Source organism: Dreissena polymorpha, chromosome 2 (genome assembly GCF_020536995.1).
Source record: "Dreissena polymorpha isolate Duluth1 chromosome 2, UMN_Dpol_1.0, whole genome shotgun sequence".
In the NCBI taxonomy this organism is placed as follows: Eukaryota; Metazoa; Mollusca; class Bivalvia; order Myida; family Dreissenidae; genus Dreissena; species Dreissena polymorpha.
In genome coordinates, this window is record NC_068356.1 from 44,199,737 (window position 1) to 44,226,257 (window position 26,521).

Genomic DNA, 26,521 nt, shown 5'->3' on the forward strand with positions numbered 1-26,521 from the left:
ATCTGCTTATGAATTATACGAATTCATTGAATCGAACAGTTATAAAACACTTAATTGCTACTCAATTGTCTTATTTCTTCATAGTCATTATGTTTTGTGAAAATTTGGGTATGATCTTGGTTTTAAGAGCAATTTTTGAGCAGTTAAATCGAGTCTGTTAGCCATTTTGGATGCCATTTTCATTTTGTGTTTATATAACACACGTTTGCATTGCTTGAATCATATTTTACATGTGTTACTACATCAAAATGACATTAAAATACATAAAATAATTCATTTCTATTTTTTTAAACAAATCAGACCGAAAATGGCCGCCGTATTGGACGCCATTTTGAATTTCTCGTAACCCCTAAAGATACCAGCCCGGCATCATTTGGATTCTTCATCAGTAGTATGTCCCCTAACAAAATATACTTTAACATTTACTATACACCCCGATCGCGGGTTTAGTGAAAAATGGCCACTTTTCTGCCGGACAATATGGGAAATATGTCTTAACAAACAGGTATGCATATCATATGTTCTGCAAAAAAATGTTTAGTCACTAGATCATCAAATAATGCATCTACGTCACTCGTAAATAGGTCGCGTAGTGTTATACTAGTAAACTGCTTACATGTAACCGTTTGCATCTACAGCTATGTTTATTAATATCGTAACTGATTCAACATTCATTTTGTGTATTGTTAACATATAAAACGGAATAAAAGTAATCAGAAAAATTATCCATGCTCCTTTTGTTTCTCATAATACAATAATGAAGCGGACATAGTCTACTTTCGATTTCAATTGATTAACGAAACAAAGGTTCAAAGATGGCTTTTTGTTGGATTAACATTTTTATTTCATTTATATAGACGTTTAGTGCGCGTTGTTATAAAACAACCTTAACTTAAGCAAAACAATATGATACACTTACAGCAAACAATGTCCACTACTACAAAACAGCATTTATGTAATCCCTTCCATTTGAGTATTGGGAAATAAGTTAGCAAGCATTTTAATTTAAATATTGGCCTTTGTTGAGTTCGCGTATGAGACTCAGACAGTGTCAAATGTGTGACCCATTCACCATTTCGAGAGAAAAAATAATGATCTACACGAAACTTTAAATACCGATTACTTATATGCATAGGATAAAGAGCATTTACTTAATATAGGAAGGTGTTTTATATTTCAGTGAAACTTTATACATAAAAGGACAAATTATACCATGATCTTTCCTTGCTATCGCATGTGTGTTTCGTGGGGTGTAGATTACCATTTCTTAAACTAGAAAAGTGGTTTCAGCTCAATTTCTCCACTGCAAATTTCATACATTGAAACCTTGTACTATTACTCTGCTTTTTGTTGCATGGTTGGCTGGATTCAAAGTCAAGTTTCTAAGTATTTTTAAATATACACATTGTTTTCTCTCACTAACATTGAGATTGATTTTAGCTTATGCTATGGCATCATACATTACACATGGTGTGCGTTGGTTAAAAGTTAAGATCATCGTGCCATTGAACTATGTTAACCATTTCATAACTGAGAACATATGCCATCTACATGAGAACACCATTTAAGTTATACTAGCATAATTATCATTAACATGATTAATATAAAAGTATTGTATAATGCAAACACATATGGAACTTAGTCCAAGGTGTGAATGTTGACACTATTTTTATGTAATATTAGTTTACCCCGAGAGCGATTGTTATTATGGTTCGTGCTTAAATATACTTAAATTAGAAAATGCACATTACATCGATAGTGCGCATGTATATAGCGGTAATTAATGTGTAACGGTTTTAATACTACTGCTGATTTTCCTGCGTCCGAAAACCCTATATTTATAGAGAGTTGACGTTGCTGCATTTCTTCCGATCCATATCAATATTCGTAAGCACACAACCACAATTTGGGAATATATGGATACAGTAAGATATTAGTCGCATAAGCAGTTGCTTTCCTATCGTCGGTATACGAATATAAGTGCATAATGAATTAACATGTTATTACCATTTGATTAATTGCTTGAGCTTTGCATCGTATGCATATATATCCAAGTAATCTATTGGGGTTGTGTACAATATGGATTACGGCATCCTTTTGAAATAGGTTACGAAAATCTGTGATTTGACAGCTGAGAGTAAATTTTTACAATTATTCATAAGTAATAAAAGATTTGTCTGACGAGTTTATTGTTTTGATTGACGACACTAATTTACATTAACGCTTTCCATTGAAAATTGTATTTTGAATACATCGTGCGTCAATTTAATAAGATATCCCGGTTCTGTGTTTAGATCTATATACACGTATTTATGATAAGGTGTGTTAAAGCGTTCAATTAACTCAACTGAAACAACATCTAACCTTTGTATGGTTAACATTCGTGTAATCGTCTCAAATAAATTGATTAACTAGCTGAAAAAAAGATCATGACCAGTAGACTAAACATTTGTGTATATACGATTGTTAAATTTGTTTAAGTTTTTATTTTAAAAAAGTCGTCTAATACGAGCTTCAACAAGAAGACATGTTTGACTAACTTATTGAGCCTTACATAATGATTTATGTAAGGTGATACACACTGTGTGCCTAGATGTTCATGAAACATACAATTTAGGTAGGAATTGAAGGGCCTAAGGCAGCGCGATAGCCTCAATTTTTACCTTGAAGTATTCAAGTAAAGTAATATGTCAAGTAAAATGTGTACTGATGCCATTTTACGCTGTAATAAATTTTCATTAAAATGACGTTTAACTAATGAAAACTTTGTCACTAGTTATTCATACATTTGTATATGATTTTGTTAGAATGCGCCGATTCAAATAACGTACAATAGTATACCTAAAACGATATAAAGTTATTGTATGACTTAGACAGCATCTTGTATGATTTCAGAAAGCACTAGATTGGAAGGTACAATGGCACTGGATACTTGTTGGGATGAAACCGAAGTTAAAGACATTGAATCACATTTACAGGATGGAAGAATGGTTGAACTTAGCACATCGTTTCTTATGCAGTTAAAAAATTGTTCCGAACTTACTGACAAGGGCGGTGGATTCGGTAAAATACGTATTTGTAAGTAAACTCTCCAACATGTATTTTATAATAAAACAACAACCACATTGCAATTACTACTTTTACTTTCTGGTTTTCTAATTCACTTTTAATATGTTTTTACTTGTCCGAAAAATATGTTCTTCAGAATATTAGAAAATTTAAATAGTATAATTAATGAATGTCAGGTTTTGCTACACGTAGAAACCAGTGTTTTACATGTGCACATGTTTTCTTGTTTTCTTTCTTTAAAGCCCGCGAGGTCATCCCTGGATTCAAACACCGACTTGTCTTAAAGGAGATTGGAGGAGACGATGGGAACAACAAATCTCACACCCAACTTTTAAGTTCAGTTAAAAATGTTAGTTTAAGCTGGATGGGTTATTTGTAATATGTGTTTTGTCTCGAATGTAAACAATATACAGATAAAAGCAATGATAAGTCTCTGGCTATAAGATTGTTTATGTTTTACATGTAAATACACGTCATGCATGTTCGTTAGTTTGGCTGAAAAATATTATTTACATCAGCATTTTTAGGAGAAGCTGGCATCACGCGTCAGACATTTTGCTATTGTTCCACTGCTAGCATACCACGACGACATTTCGATTGGGTAAGCACATTAATAGTGAAACCTTTTCCACGGAATAAGCTTTTTTACAGTCCTTAGATGGGAACGACGCTAGATCGCGATTCTTATGAAACACTTGCATTTTTAAGAATTTTACGTTCATTTGTAAAAATATTCCGGATGAGGAAAGATGAACCGTTTACATTTCTTTTGAATCAATAAATTACTTATTATTTAACAAACACTTTTACTGAAACGTATTTCTCTATGATAAAAAGTCAGGTTACAAAATCATACGATGTGAAACTCATTAAGCAGTTAATCATTATTTAATGTGCATTAGACATGCAGTAATTCCTTGTTGCTAGATATCATGTATGCCAATTCCCTGATGACATGTTGACAAACTTATTCATTTCATTGAGAACCCTTAATATCTGATGAATTCCAGTGGGATGTAAATCCTTTCAAACGGGCCTGTAGGCTACACAGGGTTGCGTTTCGTGTCTATACACGCATGATAAACTCGTCACAAACATGATACCAATCTAGACACCACGTTAATCGCCAAATCTTCACGAAACTTTCACAGAACATTTGTCCTAATGATGTATCGGTCAAAAAGTAAACTAGGAGACGTATGAAAAAAGTCACTATATTAAATAAAAAAAGGTTGTGGACATTCTTTAGGTTATTTTATTGGCCAATCTTGATAAAACTTGGTCAGAAACCTTTTTTTTCAATGATATCTGCCAAGTTCAAAAACTCTTCCGGTCTGTTCAAAAACACAGCCTCTAGTAATCGGGGCAGTGTTTCAAACATGATAATAGTTAACCTTGTGAACACTTAAGATGTAAAATATATTGGTCAGTCACCATAAAACTTGCTCATACACATATTCCAATGATATATCGACCGAGTTCCATAATGATTCCAATCCGTTATCCTTATGAACACTCTGTCAAATGTATTTCCAAATAATCAAACCCAAACGATTGGATCCATACATTTATACAGTTCGACGTTATTATGTCAAACTAATGCAAAGATTGTGAACACCTTAGAATGGTCACATTTATCGTACAGGCTTTATGAAACTTGGTCATATAATTTGCCCGGTGTCACTAGATTTCAAACACTAGGTCACTACCAAGTAACAAAACAAATTTTAAGTTGTGTATGTTACAATTGTTTACTCCGTTTTGCGAACTACTACTACTACTACTACTACTACTACTACTACTACTACTACTACTACTACTACTACTACTACTACTACTACTACTACTACTACTACTTCTACTACTACTACTACTACTACTACTACTACTACTACTACTACTACTACTACTACTACTACTACTACTACTACAACTACTACTACTTGTACTACTACTACTACTACTACTACTACTACTACTACTACTACTACTACTACTACTACTACTACTACTACTACTACTACTACTACTACTACTACTACTACCACTACTTCTACTACTACTACTACTACTACTACTACTACTACTACTACTACTACTACTTCTACTACTACTTCTACTACTACTACTACTATCACTACTACTACTACTACTACTACTACTACTACAACTACTACTACTACTTCTACTACTACTACTACTACTACTACTACTACTACTACTACTACAACTACTACTACTACTACTACTACTACTACTACTACTACTACTTAATGCACTAACGGGGATCATGTATCTCGAACTCTCCCCCGTAACCCAGCAGAGCACATTTTGGGAAATTAGAAATTACTGGTGGACTCGAATAAAATATACTGCTCACACAAACGAAGCAAAATAATACATCTTACAAAATACCAAACTGCATATGCCTTCGAACTCGGTTAACATGTTGCTCTCAAAAACATAACACGTCCCATAAATTGGGGAGCAAAGACCCTATTAGTCAGTGTCCCATTTTCTATTTTCACATAGTTAACAATAAAAACACATTTATTTCAACGTATATAAACATGTATTATGCTTTATTATTTACGATGATTAGGAAATGATTTCAGGAAATATTACTTGATTTCACCGTATTTTGAAAATCAAGACTTGTTCGATGCAATACGATCTGACACTGGGGAACAGATTATTCTTGTGTGGAAAACAAGGCTGAAAGTGATATACCAGATAGCCTGTGCAATAGACTATATGCACACACCGAATTCCTTCCGGTATGTCTACCATGATCACATTTAAATTGAAAATTGATCCAAATGCATTTAAAACACGTGTTATTTTAATTTTTGAAAAACACTGAGCCACATTACGGTCGTTTAAGCCAACACCGTTCCTTGTACCGAATGTCAAACGTAATTCCGATTACCAAATACGGTTTATGCCGCTTTTGAGTAGAGTCTTTGCAGTGCACCGTTTGTCACCGAATGTCATCAAATCGTGTTCTAAAATCATCAGCAAAGTATTTAAACGCCGCCATGTTTAAGTATTGTATTTATGCGGTGTTTGTACTGTCTTCGTTGGCATAATCGGGAAACAATTTCATTGAACGTTCTATAGACGCGGTATACACCTTATGCAAATTTACTTGGTATTGTTAGCTTTATGCTGCTCACTGGTAGTCTAAATAGTTTTATCAGATCCTACATTAACCAGTAGTAGTACTCAATATTTCATTTTTTATTAAAAATTTATGATCTTTTATTTGCGTCCAAAACTTTAAAGAAATACTCATGCTTTACTACTGTGGATTATTTTTCCAACAGAGGAACCATTCTTCATTTGGACATCAAGTCAAAAAACATTGTGCTTGACAAAATGTACAACGCTAGATTAATAGACTTTGGCTTGTCGAGGGAGTCTAAGGCAGGAGGGAATATAACGACAGGGCTTTTCTCAGGAACGGAGTTATACCGACCACAAGGTTGTTACAAACCGAGCCCCAAACTGGATTATTATGCTTTCGGTGTTGGTAAGATTTGAATTAATATTGGCGCAACACAGTCATATTGTTTGTATGAACATATATACCATATCAAAGTGTTATGCATTGCATATTAAACGTTCTAACAGTTTAAAAATTCAATTTTTCCATATTCGAGCACATGTGTCGGTCCCTAATTCTATGCACCTCTATGACAAGGATATCACTTATATTAACACCTCTGTGTAAGATATCCGACCGCACCTTGTGATAGAGCGCTGAGCGTAATGGTTCGCATCTTGTGATAGATGCAGTGGAATAAAAGGAACGTGTTCTCAACACGTGTCATCTAGAAGACCTTTACAATTGTAAAAAGCAACATTAATCATTCTCTGAAATGATATAACATTCAATATCTTAAATATCGGTATAAACATATGATGTTTTTCATCTATGTTTTATTTGTTTTATACGCTGAGGCGCAGGTGACACTCTCCTCCTCTTTACCTGTGACTTAAGTAATATGTCTTAGTTTAACAATTCTGATCAGTATAAGGGCACCACACATATAATATATTATTGTTTAGATCAAAATTAGGGAGGGCACATGTGGGTAGCGTGTGGCTGTGATAATAATTCGTGAAAACATAATTGTGAATGATAAATAATCATATTATAACGAAAAATCAACTTTTCTGAAAAAACATTTCACTATCAAATATATATGTAACAAGGTAATACACTCGAAATCAACCGAAAAAAGGGTGCATCGCTTTGAACAGCCATTACTTCATCAATTGTGCAGCGATTTCATGAACCAGGTCTTATTCAACGCATAAATGAATTTCCTTTCTGGAAATGTATATATCTTGTTATACATGCTATACAAGCATTCTACACATGCTGGGTCAAATTTTAAGAAATAACACGATACACATCACGCGTGACACACTTGAGGTCGATCAGACAGTATTCATTAATGAAATCTCCAGTTGTAAAGACACACCTTCGCATTGGACCAATGAAATCACTCGTGTGTTTAAAATGTCAGTTAGTTGAAATGTATGTAAACAAAGGTTGCAAAAGGCGCTGGACAGTTAGTTTTGATGCATAATTCAACGGCAAGCACGGTTACAATGTTTTTCCATACGTTTTATTGATTTATGGTATCAAGGTCCGTGAACTTTGCAGGAAAAATGCCCTTTACTCCGTGAAGAGTTCAGTCTAAAATCCTGTCTGATCGACCTTAAGTGGGTCACGCGTGTTGTGTATCGTGTTATTTTTCAAATAGTTGACCCAGTATTTGTAAAAATAGTGCAAGACATGTACATTTCCAGAAAGGAAATTCATTTCTGCGTTGAATAAGACCGAGCTCGTGAAAATCGCTGCGGAAATTGATGAAGTAATGGCTGTTCAAAGCGATGCACCTTGTTTTCGGTTGATTTCGAGTTGAATACCTTGTTATATATATATTTGATAGTGAAATTGTTGTGTTTTTTTCCAGAAAAGTTGATTTTTCGTTATAATATTATTTATCATTCAAAATGAGGTTTTCACTAATTAATATCATAGCCACACGCTAATCACCTGTGGGGAGGGTGGATTTAAGCGCGGAATTAAATTTGCAACGTTTAATACCCAATAGTAATGCCATCCAGAATGTATGTCCAAACATCGATATAAATAGCTCAATTTTAAATTTAACGTTCCGACACGGTAATCCAGCTTACATCTTTTTATGGTAAATGTTGTGTTGTATGTACTTTCTTGATCAAAGTAGACGATTTGTCACAGTTCTTCAATGAAAGACTAACCAGCAAGAATGTTTCTCTTTATAATATGTCTGGTGTTTGATTATAAAGTATTACTCTTTTTGAAACATACTTTACGTCTCATAATATCGGAACATTTGAATGACTACCAACATGTTTATCGTTGTAAATTAAAACAATTCGTATTTAATTCACTGGTTACATGTCGTTTACCCATCCACAAAAACACATATTTATTTATTTGTTTGTTCGTTCGTTCGTGCGTTTCTTTAGTAAAATAGTTAATTAGTTAGTAATTGAGTTAGTAAGTTATATTATACAAATAATGTTTTTTCCGCAGTAATTCGAGAAATTTTGACCGGTCTTGGTCCAGATGGTACAGGACCTGAGGAAGCAGGCGCACCTCAGACACCATTGGGGAAATTGGATAAGCGTAATTTCGAACTTTTGATACTGGTAAATGTGTATTGATTTGACTCGTCATGCTTGAAAAATCGATTTGTTTTATTTAAACTCGTATTTGTTAGTTCGGATTTTTTTTTCGATTGTTGGTACAAAAGTACATTTCTTTAAAGGCAAGACAAGCTTAAGGCGATTCCGATATTGCATCTGTTCAAATGTGTATCAAGTAATGTTACTGTCTTCATCTAACCCCAGTTGAAATGAATGACAATCCAGAAAATATATTAGGAGAGACATTCTTTTTTATCATCCAGCAAGCAAACACCTTATAATAAATGCAATCGCAACTATCCCATTAAACGCATATGACGGAACGGATTGCTCTTAATAAGTACTTTGTTACAGCAAGCTTTTTCGGAAAAGTACATATGTTATATGACCATGATACTTTTGTTTAAAATGAAAATATTATAATTTTGTTAAAGAATTGAATAATATGCCGATGGAAGTAATACATTTTTGTTTCCGTGGTCTTAGTGATCAGGATTGTATTAGACCTATTTGTCATTGGTCGAGTATGGCTAAGGCGTAAATGTAAACAGTTTAAATAAACCTAAAAAGTCAACAGTATGCACAATGAGCGTCAGCACAATTACGTTCCAAAACTATCATGTTGTATTGGTTAAGCTTTTTTTCTGTTATTTGACGTCAATTGTAGGTTAAGAACGATATCTTTTCCTAAAGATAAACATACTGACTTAAAAGTATCAAATATTAGTTAATATGTTTATCTCGGATCTGATCGCGCTGTATTCAAGTAGTGCATTTTGCATGATTTCCGGAAACAGAAACTATACAAACGCTTCTTTGTCCGTCGGTCCAAAATCTAAATTTGCTTCAATTTCGTTTCTCTGGATAAGTTTCCCGATTCATTATTGCCGGCGTTCAACCGTTCTAATTCCGTCTGTTCGTTTGGTACTTTATTTCCGTTACAAAGGTATCGAAGTGCTGACCTGATTTTGACCAAGCTTTTTCTTGAGAATAAGGATACGGTAGTATTAGCGAATAGCCATTGTCTTTTCGCTCGGGTCACATTTTCAGAGTAATATTTCCTTTTAATTATATAAATGACGTTTAAGAAACAATTATTTTAATAAGCACATTAGCAACACTTTGAATATAGTTAAAATGAAACTTCGTTTGAGAAACATGCAAAGTCATGATAGTCCGTCGCAATAAATAGTTAAGGGTTCCATTCACGTCAACCGCAAACGGCAAACAATTTTCTAATTGTGCTTAAAATTAAACGTTAAATGAGGTGTCTTGCATCATGTAAATGCTTTTATACCTTTTCACGAGATAAACTGCTAATATGAACTTTAATTCTACGGAATAATAAAAAGTAGCTAAACAAATACAAAGCAAGAACATACGTAGTATTTTAAGAATAATTTTATAAGTAAATGTGATGTAACATATTTTTCTAATTGATATTTAATTGATTTGAATTTCACAGAGGCGAATATGGAACGTTTGTGTCTGGAAGGATTTGTCAATAATAGCTGATCGATGCATTTCGAGTTGCCACGACAAAAGCAAACAAATAACGTCAGATTCAATGTTATCGTCATTGAAGGTGAGTATATTGTAATAAACCATTAAATATAAAAAAACAAACGTTGAAACAACACAAACTGTTAAATATGTAAAAAATTTAAAAGAAAATTGACATTGATTATGGCTTCACATTCAAACAAACAACATACTGTAGCTTGAACATTAACTATGTGTGAAGTCATGACAGTGTCACTTAATTCTGCCCATAATTTATCTGGATTAGGATTGTTGAAAATAAAAGATTACAGACAAGAAAACAACTTTTAGTTCAATGGTAGGTTCGTCACTAATGAAGAAAATAACATTTGATTTGCAGCTGTTGGTCATCTAAATGGTTCTTATTCTTTTCTTGTAACAGTTGATTTTAAGAAAAGAAGGACAAAAAGAGTGGACGGTTTTGGGAGACAATAAGTGCGAAATATGTGTGGTAAATGAACAAATGGAACAAAGTAAGTGATTGATTTAATTAACTATTGATTTACCCGACTGATAAAAGTCTATAATGCAACAATATTCGGATTAATAAAACAAGAAACATATTGAAAACAAAAAATTCGGAATGAAAAGTGGTTGAGGCGAGAGTCTTTTGATTGGCATGTCTTTATGTCTTATATATCTTATTTGCATCACGAAGTGTTATTGGAAAATTCTGTTGTTTTAAGGTTTTTCCGAGAAGGCCATGAAGTGATTAGATTTGAATTGGTCAGATGTTGTTCTCATGGGGTAAAAAAAAGCAAATACATAAATGGATAATATTGATTAACTGGTCGATCGTTATTTAAATTGCAATAGTTGGTTTTCATAAACAAAGCTTGCAAATATTCAACAACAACATTAAAACAAGTCGAGTCCGAATAATATAAAAATGTTCTTCGTTATACTAAATTTATTTGCAATAATAACCATGCACACATTTTTGGATCATAACCTTCTTAAGTTATAGACACACTTGATTCGATTATATATATTAATATAAATATTAATATAAATATAAATATATATACTTACACACACTTTTGCATTTCTTATGTTGGATGATAGTTGTTAATATTTTTTATTAAACTGAAAGGAAAATAAGCAAAACATGCCATTATTTTGTTCTTTGTACTTATAATGCAAGTAAATTAATCGTTATAGAAACAAGTTGCCGTTTATTCATATTTATTCTGGAACTGCGGCTGACATAACCATTGTCATTATCATTGATGATAAGAGATTTATTTACGTAAATAAGAAAAACAGAAAATCCATTTATAAATGCGTTTGACTTAAGTAAGCCTTATTCAGGTTCTTATAAAATTTGTTTTCAAACATATATTGTTCATAGGAATAATGAAAATCAATAAAGATATTCATATGTGAAGAATTGTATAATGTTTTCCTAATCAATTTGCGTTCTCTTGAATGTCCTGAACAAATTAAGATGTAATTATTCAACAATTTCCTGAAAAACTAAGGGATGAATCGGCTAGTGTCCGTTCGAATTATCGTTCATTGCAGTCAGTTTCATTTAAATGTGTATTCTACTAGATTGATTACAATTCACGTTTATATGAGTTGTAAGTATTTCTAGGTAATGCGTAAGGTATGAGTATCTTTAAATCGGCGATTAAAATCAATACTACAGACACTATGAGACATTTACTTCAAAGGCGGTTTCCTTAATTTATTCATTTGTGCTAGTGCTTGTCGTGTGCTTTTACCCCACATCTATATCATTGGTTTAGTGATAACTTACCATTTTAGTTTGTGTTTTGTATTTTAATTATAAGAATAAGTATTACGTGATAAACATGATTATCATGGAAAACAAATCTTTTAATTGTATGTGTTATAATCGTCATCATGTTTTACACATTAAATGGAAAACGTGTACTTTATTTTAATTGATCTCTATGTTGTACACATCAAGGTGAACTAAGTGATAACAAAATAATTTAAAAATGAAATTTCAGCTATATCCGCAGCGGATAAACCTTAATACAGCTTTGTTCTTTTATTGATACAAAGCAACCAATTGCCAGCCATTATGACACAAAACACATGTAATAGACATGACGCGGAAATACACAACCAACCCCCGAAAACAAAAACTGGGGTCAAAGCTTTGAAACGTTCCAAGCAATGCATTTAAAACCAGTTTAAAGGAGTATAAACCTCATCATTGTTGCATAGTTATTCACAAACATTTAATTGTTAAATATGTTAACCACAGAGCATATTTTAGTTTTGAAATGTTTCTAATTCGAATGTAGTCCACATAATCGCGTAAATATACGAGACTGTGAGTGGTCGCATTGAATTACAACCTTAACATGTGCGTGTAATATTTTGTTATTAATGTATATGCTGATATTTTATTGCAGAATATAGTTTTATTGGCCCAGTAACAAGAAAATATCATTATTCTAACTGCACGACACAGATCAAAACATGTTGTGCCTGCATGCGAAACGGGTATATTAATCCAGTCAAGTGTCAAGGGTGCGATAAAGACGACGAGATCAAAGCGATTATCGGTAAGACAAAGCGAAACATAACTGGGATGGTTCAGCACCCTATGTGATATAATAATTATTAAGTCATTGACCATAATCCTTAAACATACACCAATATTAACACACATTAACTTAAAGTTAAGTTGAAGTTTGATTATCAGAAATATCCGATCACGAACATCTTAAAACATTATTCAAGGAGATGGATGGGGTGCCATTTTAATAGCTGGATATGACGAAGACAACAGTTTCTTTCAAAAAGATGTCAAGGTGTTTGCACATGCTATATCATCGAAGGTTCTACCATCAATGTGTGTTAGGTAAATGCAATGTTTGTTAGTAACATTATTTATCATATACATAAATTAAATTGAATGAATTCCCCGATACTGTGTCTAGAATTTAATGGTTTATATATTTTTAGGCGTCAATTGCTTAGACAATACAGGACAATGCATACATTAAAACAATACAATTATTAAAGATCTTAGACATAAAATGATATAATACAACTTAAATTGGGCTTAAAATGGTCACACTTAAAACTTATCACTAGAGTAAACACCATTAGCCTGAATTAATCTTTGAGTTTCAAATAAACAATTACAATATAGTTACTCAATTGTTGAATTTGCACCATAAAAATCGCATTGACACTTTCTATTATAGAAAAATTGAATGAAGCTGAAACATATACAAGCTACATAATATCTTGTTGGCAACACCTTTGAATCGTGCATCACTAATATATTGTTTAGTAATATTTCCAGATCATCGTTATGCAACTCAGAAAGAAGCGTTATACGTGGTGTAACATTCTAGACTATATATCAGTGATGTATAAATGTAATATATAACTATTTAATAAAATTGAAAGAAGCATTCTTATATAGTCTTAATCGATTAAGATCGTTAAAATCTAGATGGCAAAGTAGAGTAAAAATGAAACTCACAAATAAATATTATAATGGCACTATTAAATTGGTTTTATAGCAATCATGTCCATGATCCATTACTTGAATTGATTAAAAAATATTTGTTAATAATTTTCTTAAAAAATACCTGTATTGTATCAGGTTATGCCGTTAATGCATAATCGATTGATTGTCTCGCGATCACTCGTGTTTATATTTTATTATATTAAACACAATTTATAATAATACAGCCATCTTATCAAAAAGTGACCGAACCGAACAAAACGGTAACAATCCTCATACCCAAAGCCTAGTCTCAGAATATTCTTCTGAGATTTAATTCGTACATCGAAATAAATGTTAAAAACCTTATCGATAAGATTTGCAAGCAAATCGGTTTTAAAAGTATCTTTGTTTCATGAAAAGTGTTTTGTTTTAGTAATGTATTGTTTTAATTATCAATTAAATATGTTACGAGTCCCCTACTTGTCTCGCTGGAGGGGATTTGAGGTTTTACCTCCATCAGTCAGGTCTGTCTGTTCGTTCGTCTGTCCGTAAACTGGATCCTAAGATATTTAAAAAAGATACTTTAATGAAAAGTGACATACATGTCAAGAATAATGTAAAAATGAGGTCAAAATTCAGGTCAACAGCTAAACAAAGTTGGACATTGTATTAATTCAAACAGTGCTATGATAAAAATTGGTATACACACAAGGCTATATGATTGTCAAATGTCCTACTATCAAGTCAATCTTCTTTTCATTCGGTCGTACGTCTTTCCGTCTCCAACTTTCGAACTAGTTTAAACGTTCATTAGAAAACAAAAGAACTGCGATTTCTCAAAAACTCACCGAGATACTCGGATAACAAATGAATTTCAAAAGTCATTATTATCATTATCTCCATCGCCAAAATCTTTATTACCCATACTCATATTACACATTACCCACTTAATCATATATTTGAATATAAGCGTCATAATGATTTACATTAGTAATGGCAATAACAGTTCCTCTATCGGCAGGACAGACGGGTAGACAATTCTAATATTATATATATAATTTTATTCATCGCAACGGATAAATACTTTTATTTTTTATGTACATTGATTCGTGAATTAAGGTCGCAGTCAGGTTAAATATTTCGACCTCTGCACTGGATAAATCTTCCTTAACTATCAAATCCACTTCTTTATTCTGCCTTAAATGTAATGCAAAAATAGGTAGGTAGGTAGGTAGGTAGGTAGGTAGGTAGGTAGGTAGGTAGGACAGACGGGTAGACAATTCTAATATTATATATATAATTTTATTCATCGCAACGGATAAATACTTTTATTTTTTATGTACATTGATTCGTGAATTAAGGTCGCAGTCAGGTTAAATATTTCGACCTCTGCACTGGATAAATCTTCCTTAACTATCAAATCCACTTCTTTATTCTGCCTTAAATGTAATGCAAAAATAGGTAGGTAGGTAGGTAGGTAGGTAGGTAGGTAGGTAGGTAGGTAGGTAGGTAGGTAGGTAGGTAGGTAGGTAGGTAGGTAGGTAGGTAGGTAGGTAGGTAGGTAGGTAGGTAGGTAGGTCGGTCGGTCGGTCGGTCGGTCAGTAGGTAGGTCGGTAGGTAGGTCGGTCGGTCGGTGATTTCTGTTTATTGAATGCTTTCTATCGTTATTCTTATTTTTATACATTTTATACAAATAGTGTTTTATGTATTCGCGTTTATTGTCTTAAAAACAATATAACAGCTCTATGTTTGATTGCAATTAATGTGATGTAGGTTTTAAAAGTAATTTTATGGGCTACTTGCGGTCCTATATGTATGCATAATGACTAGTTCCGTCACGTTTTTAGCCGTCTTGACCCGGGCAGAAACAATGCATAATATGACCTTTACTATGCGGAAAGTGCTTACACAAAGATAAAACAGTCATAGTCAAGGTCACAAACTTGAAACGCATATGTGTTTTTGTAAACAAGATGCTCTAACAATTATTAATGATAGATATTAATAGTTTTCTTTCGTATTAATTTTGAAATGCCAACGTACATGGATTAGAAAATTCGGCCGCTTTAAGGGTTAAAATACTCTTAGACATAATTCGAATATGAGAGCAATAAAGGTACTATAAACATGTTCTTCTACTTAGCTTAACTTCTTTTTCGTGATTTGCTTTGACGAAAGGTGGCAAACATAACTGTATTTTTAACATACACGAATCGAATCAAATTAAATTGTTAAACGTAGCCCTTAGTCAGGCTTTTGAATAAAATTTTGGGAATTATTTCTCCAAAACTGTTTAATACTTCATCAATTAGCATTAAATAAATGTGATTCCACGATGAACAATAGTTACAAATAAATTTTACTGCTCAATTCATTAATTTTCTGTAAATATTCTAGCACTTGGATAGTAATTGATCCGGCAAGAAATACAGAACGGCCCGTGTCAGCAAGAATTGATGATGCGTTTGAGGAGATGGTCAAACGAGATATCCACACGTTGGTGTTCCTTTACTCAGGACATCACGGCAAAACAGGATTTCAAGTTGGCATGAACGAATATGTCAGCATACAACTCATAAACGACAGGATACAAAAATGTACAAACATTAAAAAAGTCATAGGATTTATGGATTGTTGCCAACCGGAGGAAATCAAAGTAAACGCAGAACAAAAACTCATTCAGTTCAACGCAACAAGTAGTGCGAATGAGGTCATATGGAAAAAAGGAAAACCAAGTTATTTTACCAAGGTGTTGGTACAGGCGTTTACAATGAAAGCTTCAGGTGGCAAATGTGAATGTTCGGGTTGTGAATGTTGCATAGATGGGGACTTCATAACGATCGACACATTAAAGAATTACATTGAGATACATAGACAAAACGGACTTCTACCTCACGATCCTCAATGGTTCGTTAGCAAAATGGATTGGAAGAATGAATACCTTGCATACAATTACACATACAAAGTGGCATTTCGTTTCGAAATTGTACTTCCAAAACCGTTTACGGCAAAACAGGCACACGAGGTTTCGGCAACAACTGTTGTAGACTATCAGGGCCTGATACAAAGGATCCTTTTTCCGAAGTTTGTTAGTAGGTATTGTTTTTGTATTGACTTCTTTTTAAGAACAAACAAGAAAAATACAGTAATCATTTATGTATTTTTGCTGTATATTTCTTGATGAAACAAAATACAGTTACCAGGAATTTAAATGTGCAATTTATTCATTAAACAAATCGTAAGATTTGTGTTTTGCAATAGTGTTGCATGCGATAAAGAGCCGCTGATCATATAGGATCATTGATGACATTGTTCAGTTATCGACACTTTAGTTGATATTGGCGTGTATTTTCTGGGCTAAAACTGTAACGCTTTCCAATAACTGTTAATACTCGTATTTATGAGTTTAGGATTTGTGAACAGGCTATGTGTGTGCAACCAGAGAGTTAATATTTTGGCATTAAAAGGTAAAATTTGCATAAACTATACTGCAAGATATGTCGGTTTTATCAATAACATCACCCATACTTTAACATTTAAAAATAATTCAATCTATTCCATCATTTACATGTTTGTGCAGTTCAGTAAATTGCGCATTCCGACATTGTGTTTACACAAATTCCTCCAGTCGCAATTGGATCGTTCAACAAATTACAATATGGGGATATGCGTTTCACACATAAATTAAACTAATACATGCGCACCGTAATGTTTCACGAAGTAACATTTGAAATAGAAAACATAACGAGATGCATACCTAAATTGCAATTTTCCAAATATTAACTCAGATAATTTTTGTTTGACGTCAAGCATGTGCAAAATCTTTAAGCTAATTTTTACGAAATTAGTTTTGGTTTGCGTTTCACATAACGGTGAGCAATTAAGACATAAAAGTTAATGATTCTTATATTTGCAGACTTATTGGGAGAACGACTGAATACAAAAGGAAAGCATATCTCACATACAAACAATGATGTTGATTGTTTGTGCATTGTTTATGAGACGGGCCCCAAAAGTTGTGAAGAGATAGATACCATAGAAACACTTCTACTGGCATGGAACGCAAAGCGTTTGTTGTTCTGCAATTTACGGTTCTCTCAGAAAAGCAATTTTCATAAACCATTTGGCTTTTTCTTGGAAAACGGCAAATCTGTCCAGGATTGCATTTATGAAAACGGTAAATCTGTAAAGGACTACTTGTATGAAAAGGTAATGTTTATGCTATTTAAGTTATTTCAATTAATGAATTAATTAAAACAAAAACATGAGTTACATCGCACCGACCTCTTTAAATTTTGTTCTCTCTGTAACAGTGTTTCACAAAAGTTGCCGAAAACGTTACAAAAAATTACCACCGCCTGAAAATTTTGGCGTGTCAAACGTTGCTATATATATATATGTATATACAAAATATTGTATGTGAGTATGTGTACAAAAAATTACCACCGCCTGAAAATTTTGGCGTGTCAAACGTTGGTATATATATATATATATATATATATATATATATATATATATATATAAAGTTAACAAACTTTATGATGCCTTGCCATATTACATGTCCAAAAGTAAGAAACACAACATTTGACCATCGATTCATGTTTCTACATATCTTTAAAACAGTCCGATACATTTAGAACCATTTGAAACCATTTTTTACTATGACTATGACTCAAAAGCATCTTGATCTCGTCGATACAATGCATCTTGCTTTTATTTTTTACGACATAGATATGTATGTTGACAATATTATAAATGTAAAACTATACTATATATACATATATATATGACAAATACATATTTTGTGATGAAATAAATTTTATAATGTAGTGGAATACCATAGATGCTTAGTAATTTTATTGTAGTAAATTTCAAACCAAACGTACGCACATTTTCCAGAACGAATTTGAGATGAACGAAATGGAGAATATCTTACAAGAATTACAAGATAAACAGGAAAAGTGCGACACACCCGAAAACGCGATAACAAATTTTATTTTAAACGTGTCTTCATTCATAAACTGGTGTAAGCAGACCAAGGTAAATCAATGTGTCAACAAAATATTGTATGTGAGTATTTCTTTAATGAACCATGTCCATGTCAATTACATGGACTTCTGAAAAATGCAGCCGTCAGAGATGTACATGTATAAAGAAAAAATATGGCACAACATGTGCAATTTTTAACATGATTAAACATTCATGATTCAATTATTATTCTACTGTGGTTGCTTTAACTGCTAGGGGCTGCCTTGTATTTGCATGCGCAAATATATCTTTATTTGGTTCATGTTGAACAGTTTTTAATTATACCTTTCACCTTTCGTTATAAGTTCGCAAAAACAGTTCCTTTATATCGTACGCAAGCTTTCATTATATCCAGTCATTGAGAAACACGACCTTAAGAAATTGAACTTGGGAGACATTAAAAATTTATCTTGAATCCATTAAGAAATGACCGTTCAAACATTAAAATCGCCACATCTCTTTAAAACAGCTTTGTTGATTTTAAAACATTTCAAGACTCATCGTCGAAATTAGAGGTAGTTTTCTTCGATTGACAATAGCAAAGGAATGAAAACATAAAGTTTTATTTACAAAGATACTAGTTATAACACGAAACCATCACCGATTGTATGTTAATATAAATGCTAATTCAATGGTTCCGCATTAGTGACACAAGAAAGGTTTTGAGTAGGAATACAATACGTTGCATTTTCTAGAAACAAATTTGTCGTCTTCATTAATTATGCATATAATTGAGTTATGTTTTTTCCTTTCAGCTCAAGCATCGAAAATTAAAAATTCGCTTCATTGATCTCTTTGAGGAATGTTCCAGCTGCGTCGTTCACCTTTTGTTGATTGCTCCAGGTAGGATTTGCATTAACATTCAATTTCATTCAACGAGTGTTAAAAAATACCTGCTTGAAATAGTAGTGTCGACACATTACAGAAGGTTCACCGTTTGTGTTTTTCGATTTATAAGCAATTAAACGCAAACAAAGCTTTTAACCATTTTTTGCGTTTAAACGGTTTTCAGCTATGTATTTGAAAACGAAGTACTCTGAATTATTTGACCTTGTTCTCGATAAGAATGCAAACATGAAAATCTTTTTTATTCTTAAGTGTCTATTTAAGAAACTTACCCTGATGTGATACTCGTTACCTATATTGATTCAACTCTTTCCCATTATATTATATTTGATATTATAAGAATTATTATAGAACATGCATCTTAACTTTTAAGCATTTATGTTAATGACGCCTTGTTATGGAATTTAATCGTAAACTAGATTCTGGCAGCTGCAATGTTAATCATCCCCGAATTATGTTTGCATGTAAATTTTTAGTATGCAAATAAAATTAATAAAACAAATAAATAACACATTACTTGTGCACTCAATAACGGTAATAAGTATGTCCATAGAAACTCAAACAATATCAAAATGAAACATTATAACAGGATGCCAATCCCAAGCTTCATGGTTCAAAGTACAACAACAGCCAGTGTGGTATATTAATGACTTTTTTTAATGAAGCGTTTGTCATATGACGAATGATCTGTCCTTAAGATATCGATAATAAAGAGCTATATAAACGGAACAGTCAAGCACTACCGGAAATGATTCATGAGTGTCTGGTTCTTACAGTTCTATATTTAAATACATATGTATTGTTATTAAATGGCAAGGTTTGAATGTAAAAAAATGCAATCACGGTCTTAATAGATTAAACAGGATCTAATTAATTATATGCAACAATGAAAAACTAACCTTAATGCGATTTGAAACAAAACATAAATGAAGATATTGCCGTATTTTAAATTGAAAATAATATAACTCTATTTAATAATGTACCGAAGAATGAGATTTTCAAGACAATCAGATTATATAAGATTTTTTTAACAGGCGACGCAGGGTTCAGGGTTGGGGACACAGTAGCGAAGGACAAGAAACGCTTCGAGGCAATCACTGAGGCCAAGGCAGACAAGTACCGTGCCTCCAAACAGAAAAACGCTGAGGTGCGTTCACTCGGTTGAGACATTTTTAAGGCAGTCCATAATATATGTGTATGGACATCGAAGGTAGTGGGTGATAGGAACGCCCATTGTTTATTCATAAGTTATTTGTACAGGCGATTTTTTATAAATCACAAGGCAGTGTGTTGGGCTTGGTGGTTCCAATATTTTAAAGCTGTTTATTATAAGATTGGGGATAAAAAAACTGATGAAGGCGTAAGCCGAAACGTTGATAAAAAAAGGAAAGAAAAATATGTGTTTTGGTTGAATTTATCATACTTAGATTGGTGATAGATAGTTTTGCGTCATTTTTAATGTCTGTTATAAATCAAGTTGGTTTAGAAAACTGGCTGGCATTTTTTGCAGCTCTAGATTAAAAGAGTTATTGCAATTGATGTTATATTGTTTATGTCAAATGTCTATTGTCTGTGTATTGATCATTTCGTTGAATTTTGAGTTGTTTACAAGAATTTCATAAGTGGAGGAGCTTAAATGATTGTGATGAAAGTTTTTAATGAAGTATCTTTTCCCATATATACATCAGGTGATGTGCACAATAGATGAACTTATGGAGTGGTTCACTGATGAGCAGAAGTTGTTGCAGTCATGTGAGTCTATCAGCTGTGATCCTGCGCGTATCCAGAAACAGCTGGCTGAACAGAAGGTACCTATCAGGTGGCAAATTGTGGAATAGATAATGTCAGTCAAACCATTGTTTGTGCTTGATGGCACTAACATATAGATTTTTCTGAACTTAAAGGTATTTTTTTCTCACAGGTGTCTAGCTACTTATTTAGACATCGGCCATTTGAAAAAAAGTGGTTTAGCCGATTCTAATTTGTAGCTTAACTTAAAAGCATGAGAATATTCTCAAACCAAAACTCTATTATGTAATTTTGTTTACTTCCAAATAAGACGATGATATGCATGTTGTTAAAATTGTCACTTTTGAGTTTTAGTGTGGTAGGTTTTTGTTTTCGTCGTGGGTTCTTTTTCAGTCATGATTATAGAGATAACGTGAAATCACATGACAGAACATCCCCACATGATGCAATTGTTACGGAAAAAAGTTGTGACAGTCATTCGTTTGGCTGATAGAAAATGTGACAAACATTTATGTCGATATTGTAATTCTTCAGCACTCAATACGTTCTAATCAAATATTTCCTCTTTTATGTATTGTTCATATAGTGTTCAAAAGAAGCACTTAATCCATTATTTTCCATACTATATCATCTGTTGACATTTTTTCACAAGAAAGTTATCTCCCCTGCATTGTCAATTTTAAAGCTATTATGGTATGCAAATCTTGATATTGGAAAAGCGAATCGGAATCCACAGCTTAACGGGGACCTGTTTTCAAAATGGCAGTTTGACATTGTCAATTTAATCGATTATTTATTATTATTACAGTGGATACAGATTTAAAAAAAAGTAACAGTTATTAAGACCAAATATTAATAAAAATGTTTATTATGATTTATCGTCATACATTTATAAAATATTTGTGATATAACAACTTTATGACAAGTACCCTCAACAAGCATATAGCATACTGCTTATTTTATGTACGCCTACAAAAAGTTAATCAGGTATTTCAACAAGAAATATACAATAGAGCCTGATACAGTACATAATTCCGTCCTTGCAGGCAATTAATGACGACATCAATGCCCAGAAAGCCAAGGCCCGCAATACCATAGCAACGGGAAAACGCCTAATTCGAAAGGGCTCCGTGGAGGACGAGACTTGTTTCAACGGTAAAATGGAGCAACTGAAGCAACAGAGTGACACAGTCGCCAAGCTGGGCACCGTCAGACTGGTACAGCTGAAGCAGGCATTGCCGATGTCAAGGAAGTTCAAGGACGCGCACCAGGACCTGGTGAAGTGGTTCCAGGAAGTGGAGCCTATAATTGCTGAGCTCGTAGCCATGTCCATTAATCAGGACACCGTGAAGAAACAGCAGGACAAGATCAAGGTGAGGGGTTTCTCTGCTTATCAAATGTTTTGTTCTTAAAGTTGGAAATGTCTCCATGGCTAGGCTGGAACCACAACTATGAACATTATAAAATGTAATCTATATAAGACGGACGCACTATTTAATTAGCGAATCGAAATAAGTAAATAATAACAAACAATAGTATAAAACATTTTTATTGATCAATATTATCAGTTATGTCTTAGTTTGACACAAAGAGTGTTTCTTGTTTTTTAGCCTGTTGGTAAGAGTTTTGTCCATTAACAAATGCTAAAAAAATGTTATTTAAAGTGATTAAAAGTATCATTTTTAACCCAGTAGATTAATATTAAGTAAGGATGTACCTTTAATTTTAAAGAATATTTTTTAGACTTAGGTCAGATATATGACCCACATCATATAGGAAAGGTTCTTATGCCATGTATGGATAGTGTAGCTCTAGATCTGATCCATTTTCGCATGACACAGGTATACAGATTTGCGAAATTTGCAAGATTTCAAGATATGACTAGATCTTATACCGTGTTGGTACCCATTCTATGATCTTCACATTAATTAACAACTTGTATCATAATTCTTTCCCAGATCCTGAAGCAGGACCTGCAGGACAACAAGCCCCTGATGGACAAGCTCAACAAGACGGGTCTGGACCTTACTAAGCTGGCCATGAGTCCTGCAGATGTTGACCTCCTTCAAGAGACCATGCAGGATGACAACAGGCGCGTGGAGGACATACGACGGGGAGTCAGAGAGCGCTCAATGTCCATAGATGAGGCCCTGCAACAGTCTGCTGAGGTTTGTAGAGGTTTTTTAGCTCATCTATTTTTTTGAAAAAAATGAGATATTGTCATCACCTGAGCGTCGGCGTCTGCGTCTGCGTTCGGTTAAGTTGTGTGTTTAGGTCCGTTTTTAAATGTATCAAAGCTTTTGCATTCAAACTTGGTTCACTTACTTACAATCATGAGGGGACTCGGCAGGCAAAGTAAGATAACTCTGGCTGGCATTTTGACAGAATTATGTGCCCTTTTCATACTTAGAAAATTGAAAATTTGGTTAAGTTTTGTGTTTAGGTCCACTTTATTCCTAAAATATCAAAGCTATTGCTATCATACTTGTAACACTTACTAGCTATCAAAAGGGGACTGTGCAGGCAAAGTTATGTAACTCTGACTGGCATTTTGACATAATAATGGCCCCCTTATACTTAGAAAATTGAAAATTGTGTTTAGTTTTGTGTTTTGGTCCACGTTACTCATAAAGTATAATAGCTATTGCTTTCAGACTTGGAACACTCGCTAACTGTCATAAGGGGAATGTACAGGACAAGTTGTATAACTTTGGTTGGTATTTTGACGGAATTATGGCTCTTTTTTTACTTAGTAACTTTGCATATTTGGTTTAATTTTGTGTTTGGATCCACTTTACTTCAAAGTATCAAGGCTATTGCTTTCAAACTTCAAATACTTTCATTCTATCAAGAGGGTACGGTACCTGTCAAGTTGAATTTGACCTTGATCTTTGAATGACATTCAAGGTCAAATTATTAAATTTTGCTAAAATTGCCATAACTTCTTTATTTATGATCAGATTTGATTCAGACTTTAACAAACACCATTTACCTGACATACCACAATAGACTCCACTCAAACCATCACCTACGTCCCACCCCAGAATCTCCCCACCCCCCCCCCAAAAAAAAAAAAAATATGTGTTTTGCCATTTTTTCTTATTATTGAAAGATAATCTAATAAATGACCACACCCTCACACTATACCCCCTCTCAACCCCCCGTCCCCCCTCCCAAATATTTGTTTAAACACGGTTAAACAAACACAAATATTTATGTTTATTTTTTTTTTTGAAAGACCGTCCAATTTAAATCAAACTGAAAATATTGGCCAATGATATTGAAGGGTATATGTAGCAAGCATTGTCATTGGACAGTGTTTCAGAGTATAAGTCAATGAAATTTAAGACTGAGCTGTTTTTATGCCCCCGAAGGGTGGAATTTAGTTTTTGAACTGTCCGTCAGCCCGTCCGTCTGTCTCTCTGTAAGTCAGTCAGTCTGTCCGTCCAAAAACTTTAACATTGGTCATAACTTTTGCAATATTGAAAATTGCAACTTCATATTTGGCATGCATGTGTATATCATGGAGCTTCACATTTTGAGTGGTGAAAGGTCAAGGTCAAGGTCATCCTTCAAGTCAAAGGACAAATATATGGCTTCAAAGCGGCGCAGAAGGGGGATTGTGTTTCTGACAAACACATCTCTTGTTAGTATTGTGATTGGTCAGGATTTTAAGTATTGGCGAATTATTTTCAAGACTAAGGTGCACATAGCATTTTCATTTTTCTGTGTTTAATGTTCAGACTGTGTGTGACATTCTCTGGTAAGTTTTAAAAAGTTTGATTAGTCAGAAATAACTGTTAAGTTTAATTATAATTGTCAGTTCTCTTATTTTACTCAAGCCATGCGTTTTATGAAGTTCATGGTAACCTAGTTGAGAAAATTTCGTGTTTGATGCAGTTATTATGTTATTTTAGGGAAGTGTTAGCGATCATAAGAAAATGGTAAATATAAGTTAATGGAATGTCGTCTCATCAGGTGTCAAATATAGAGAAAGATCGAAAGTGAAATAACAAGATACTGCCCCCTGCTCCTTGATATGTCATCCCCTTTAAAATGGCTAAAAAAAGGGAAATCTGTTGAAATTTTATTTGTAAATATTCAATGGCATATGAAAAGCCTAAGTGTAAAAAATGGCATGTCTTGGGTTAAGAAATAACAGGAATTCATTAAATTATCAGAAAATGTCACCAGACTGATCCGGCTTTTTTTACCAACACAGTCTACCTTTTCATGAACTTAATTCTGTCCCTATGCAATCTATAGAACTGTACTTGATTTCTATATTTTGTGTAGAATAATTGTGTTCAAATCCTGTCGACAAATGGCCTTTTATTTCCCCTGTTTCATAAATGGCCCCTTATTTTCCCTGTTTAATAAATGTCCCCGTATTTCCTCCCTACAGATTGTGGGAGACCCGGTGAAGAAGCCACCGTCATAAAACCCCTGTTCATAATGGCCCTTTACTTTCTGTTAAAAAATTGCCCCTTATTTCATCCTACAGAATGTGTGGGACACTTGTTCATAGATAGCCCCTTATTTATGTTTCTTCCAAAGATTTATTGCGTGCAATCCTCTGTTTATTAATGGCCTCTTATTTCACCATACAGATCGTGTGGGATCCCGTGAAGAAGCGCTGGGTGGACAAGAATGGGGACGACAAGGAGGAGACCCCTACTGCCCCACCCCCCAATGACCATGAACTCCCTGGCACAGGTCTGATTTTCACATGTCTACATAAACCGCATCATGCGAAAATGTTTTTTATGTTATATGCAGCCAGCATAGGTCCAGACCAGCATGAACATTCGCGCAGTCTGGTCAGGACTTCCTTGATTCCTGAAATTGTGTTGATTATTAAAATCAGTCATTTTCATTTGATCTTAAATTAGTGGAATTTTTAATAATGTCTGATTTATTGATCTTAAATTAGTGGAATTTTCAATACTGTCTGATTTATGACCTCGGACTTGAATCTCTGTTGGACATTTTATTTCCTAATTGACAGGACCAACAACATAAGTGTCCGACAAATAATATTGGTCCCACAGTATTTGAAGTGAATTTATTTCAAATAGAAATTATAAACTAATAAATGACCAATTCGCTCCTTGATTGAAAAGTAACAATTGATCA

At 33.5% G+C, this 26,521-nt stretch overlaps 1 protein-coding gene across 2 annotated transcripts in view; it reads left to right on the forward strand.

Annotated features, from left to right (window-relative positions):
- The window catches only part of LOC127866838 (uncharacterized), a 57,795-nt gene that overhangs the window by 23,775 nt on the left and 7,499 nt on the right, over positions 1 to 26,521 (forward strand). For both annotated transcript variants that reach the window (XM_052407671.1, XM_052407670.1), the window contains 19 exons: positions 2,896 to 3,078; positions 3,312 to 3,418; positions 3,597 to 3,670; positions 5,685 to 5,846; positions 6,396 to 6,601; positions 8,666 to 8,781; positions 10,244 to 10,363; positions 10,703 to 10,793; positions 12,711 to 12,863; positions 13,042 to 13,162; positions 16,160 to 16,854; positions 17,679 to 17,971; positions 18,662 to 18,802; positions 19,546 to 19,633; positions 20,671 to 20,783; positions 21,325 to 21,444; positions 22,432 to 22,758; positions 23,344 to 23,553; positions 25,996 to 26,101. In XM_052407671.1, coding sequence (XP_052263631.1) covers positions 2,919 to 3,078; positions 3,312 to 3,418; positions 3,597 to 3,670; positions 5,685 to 5,846; positions 6,396 to 6,601; positions 8,666 to 8,781; positions 10,244 to 10,363; positions 10,703 to 10,793; positions 12,711 to 12,863; positions 13,042 to 13,162; positions 16,160 to 16,854; positions 17,679 to 17,971; positions 18,662 to 18,802; positions 19,546 to 19,633; positions 20,671 to 20,783; positions 21,325 to 21,444; positions 22,432 to 22,758; positions 23,344 to 23,553; positions 25,996 to 26,101 — 3,403 coding nt within the window. In that variant the 5' untranslated portion in view covers positions 2,896 to 2,918. The remainder of the gene's footprint in view (positions 1 to 2,895; positions 3,079 to 3,311; positions 3,419 to 3,596; positions 3,671 to 5,684; positions 5,847 to 6,395; positions 6,602 to 8,665; positions 8,782 to 10,243; positions 10,364 to 10,702; positions 10,794 to 12,710; positions 12,864 to 13,041; positions 13,163 to 16,159; positions 16,855 to 17,678; positions 17,972 to 18,661; positions 18,803 to 19,545; positions 19,634 to 20,670; positions 20,784 to 21,324; positions 21,445 to 22,431; positions 22,759 to 23,343; positions 23,554 to 25,995; positions 26,102 to 26,521) is intronic.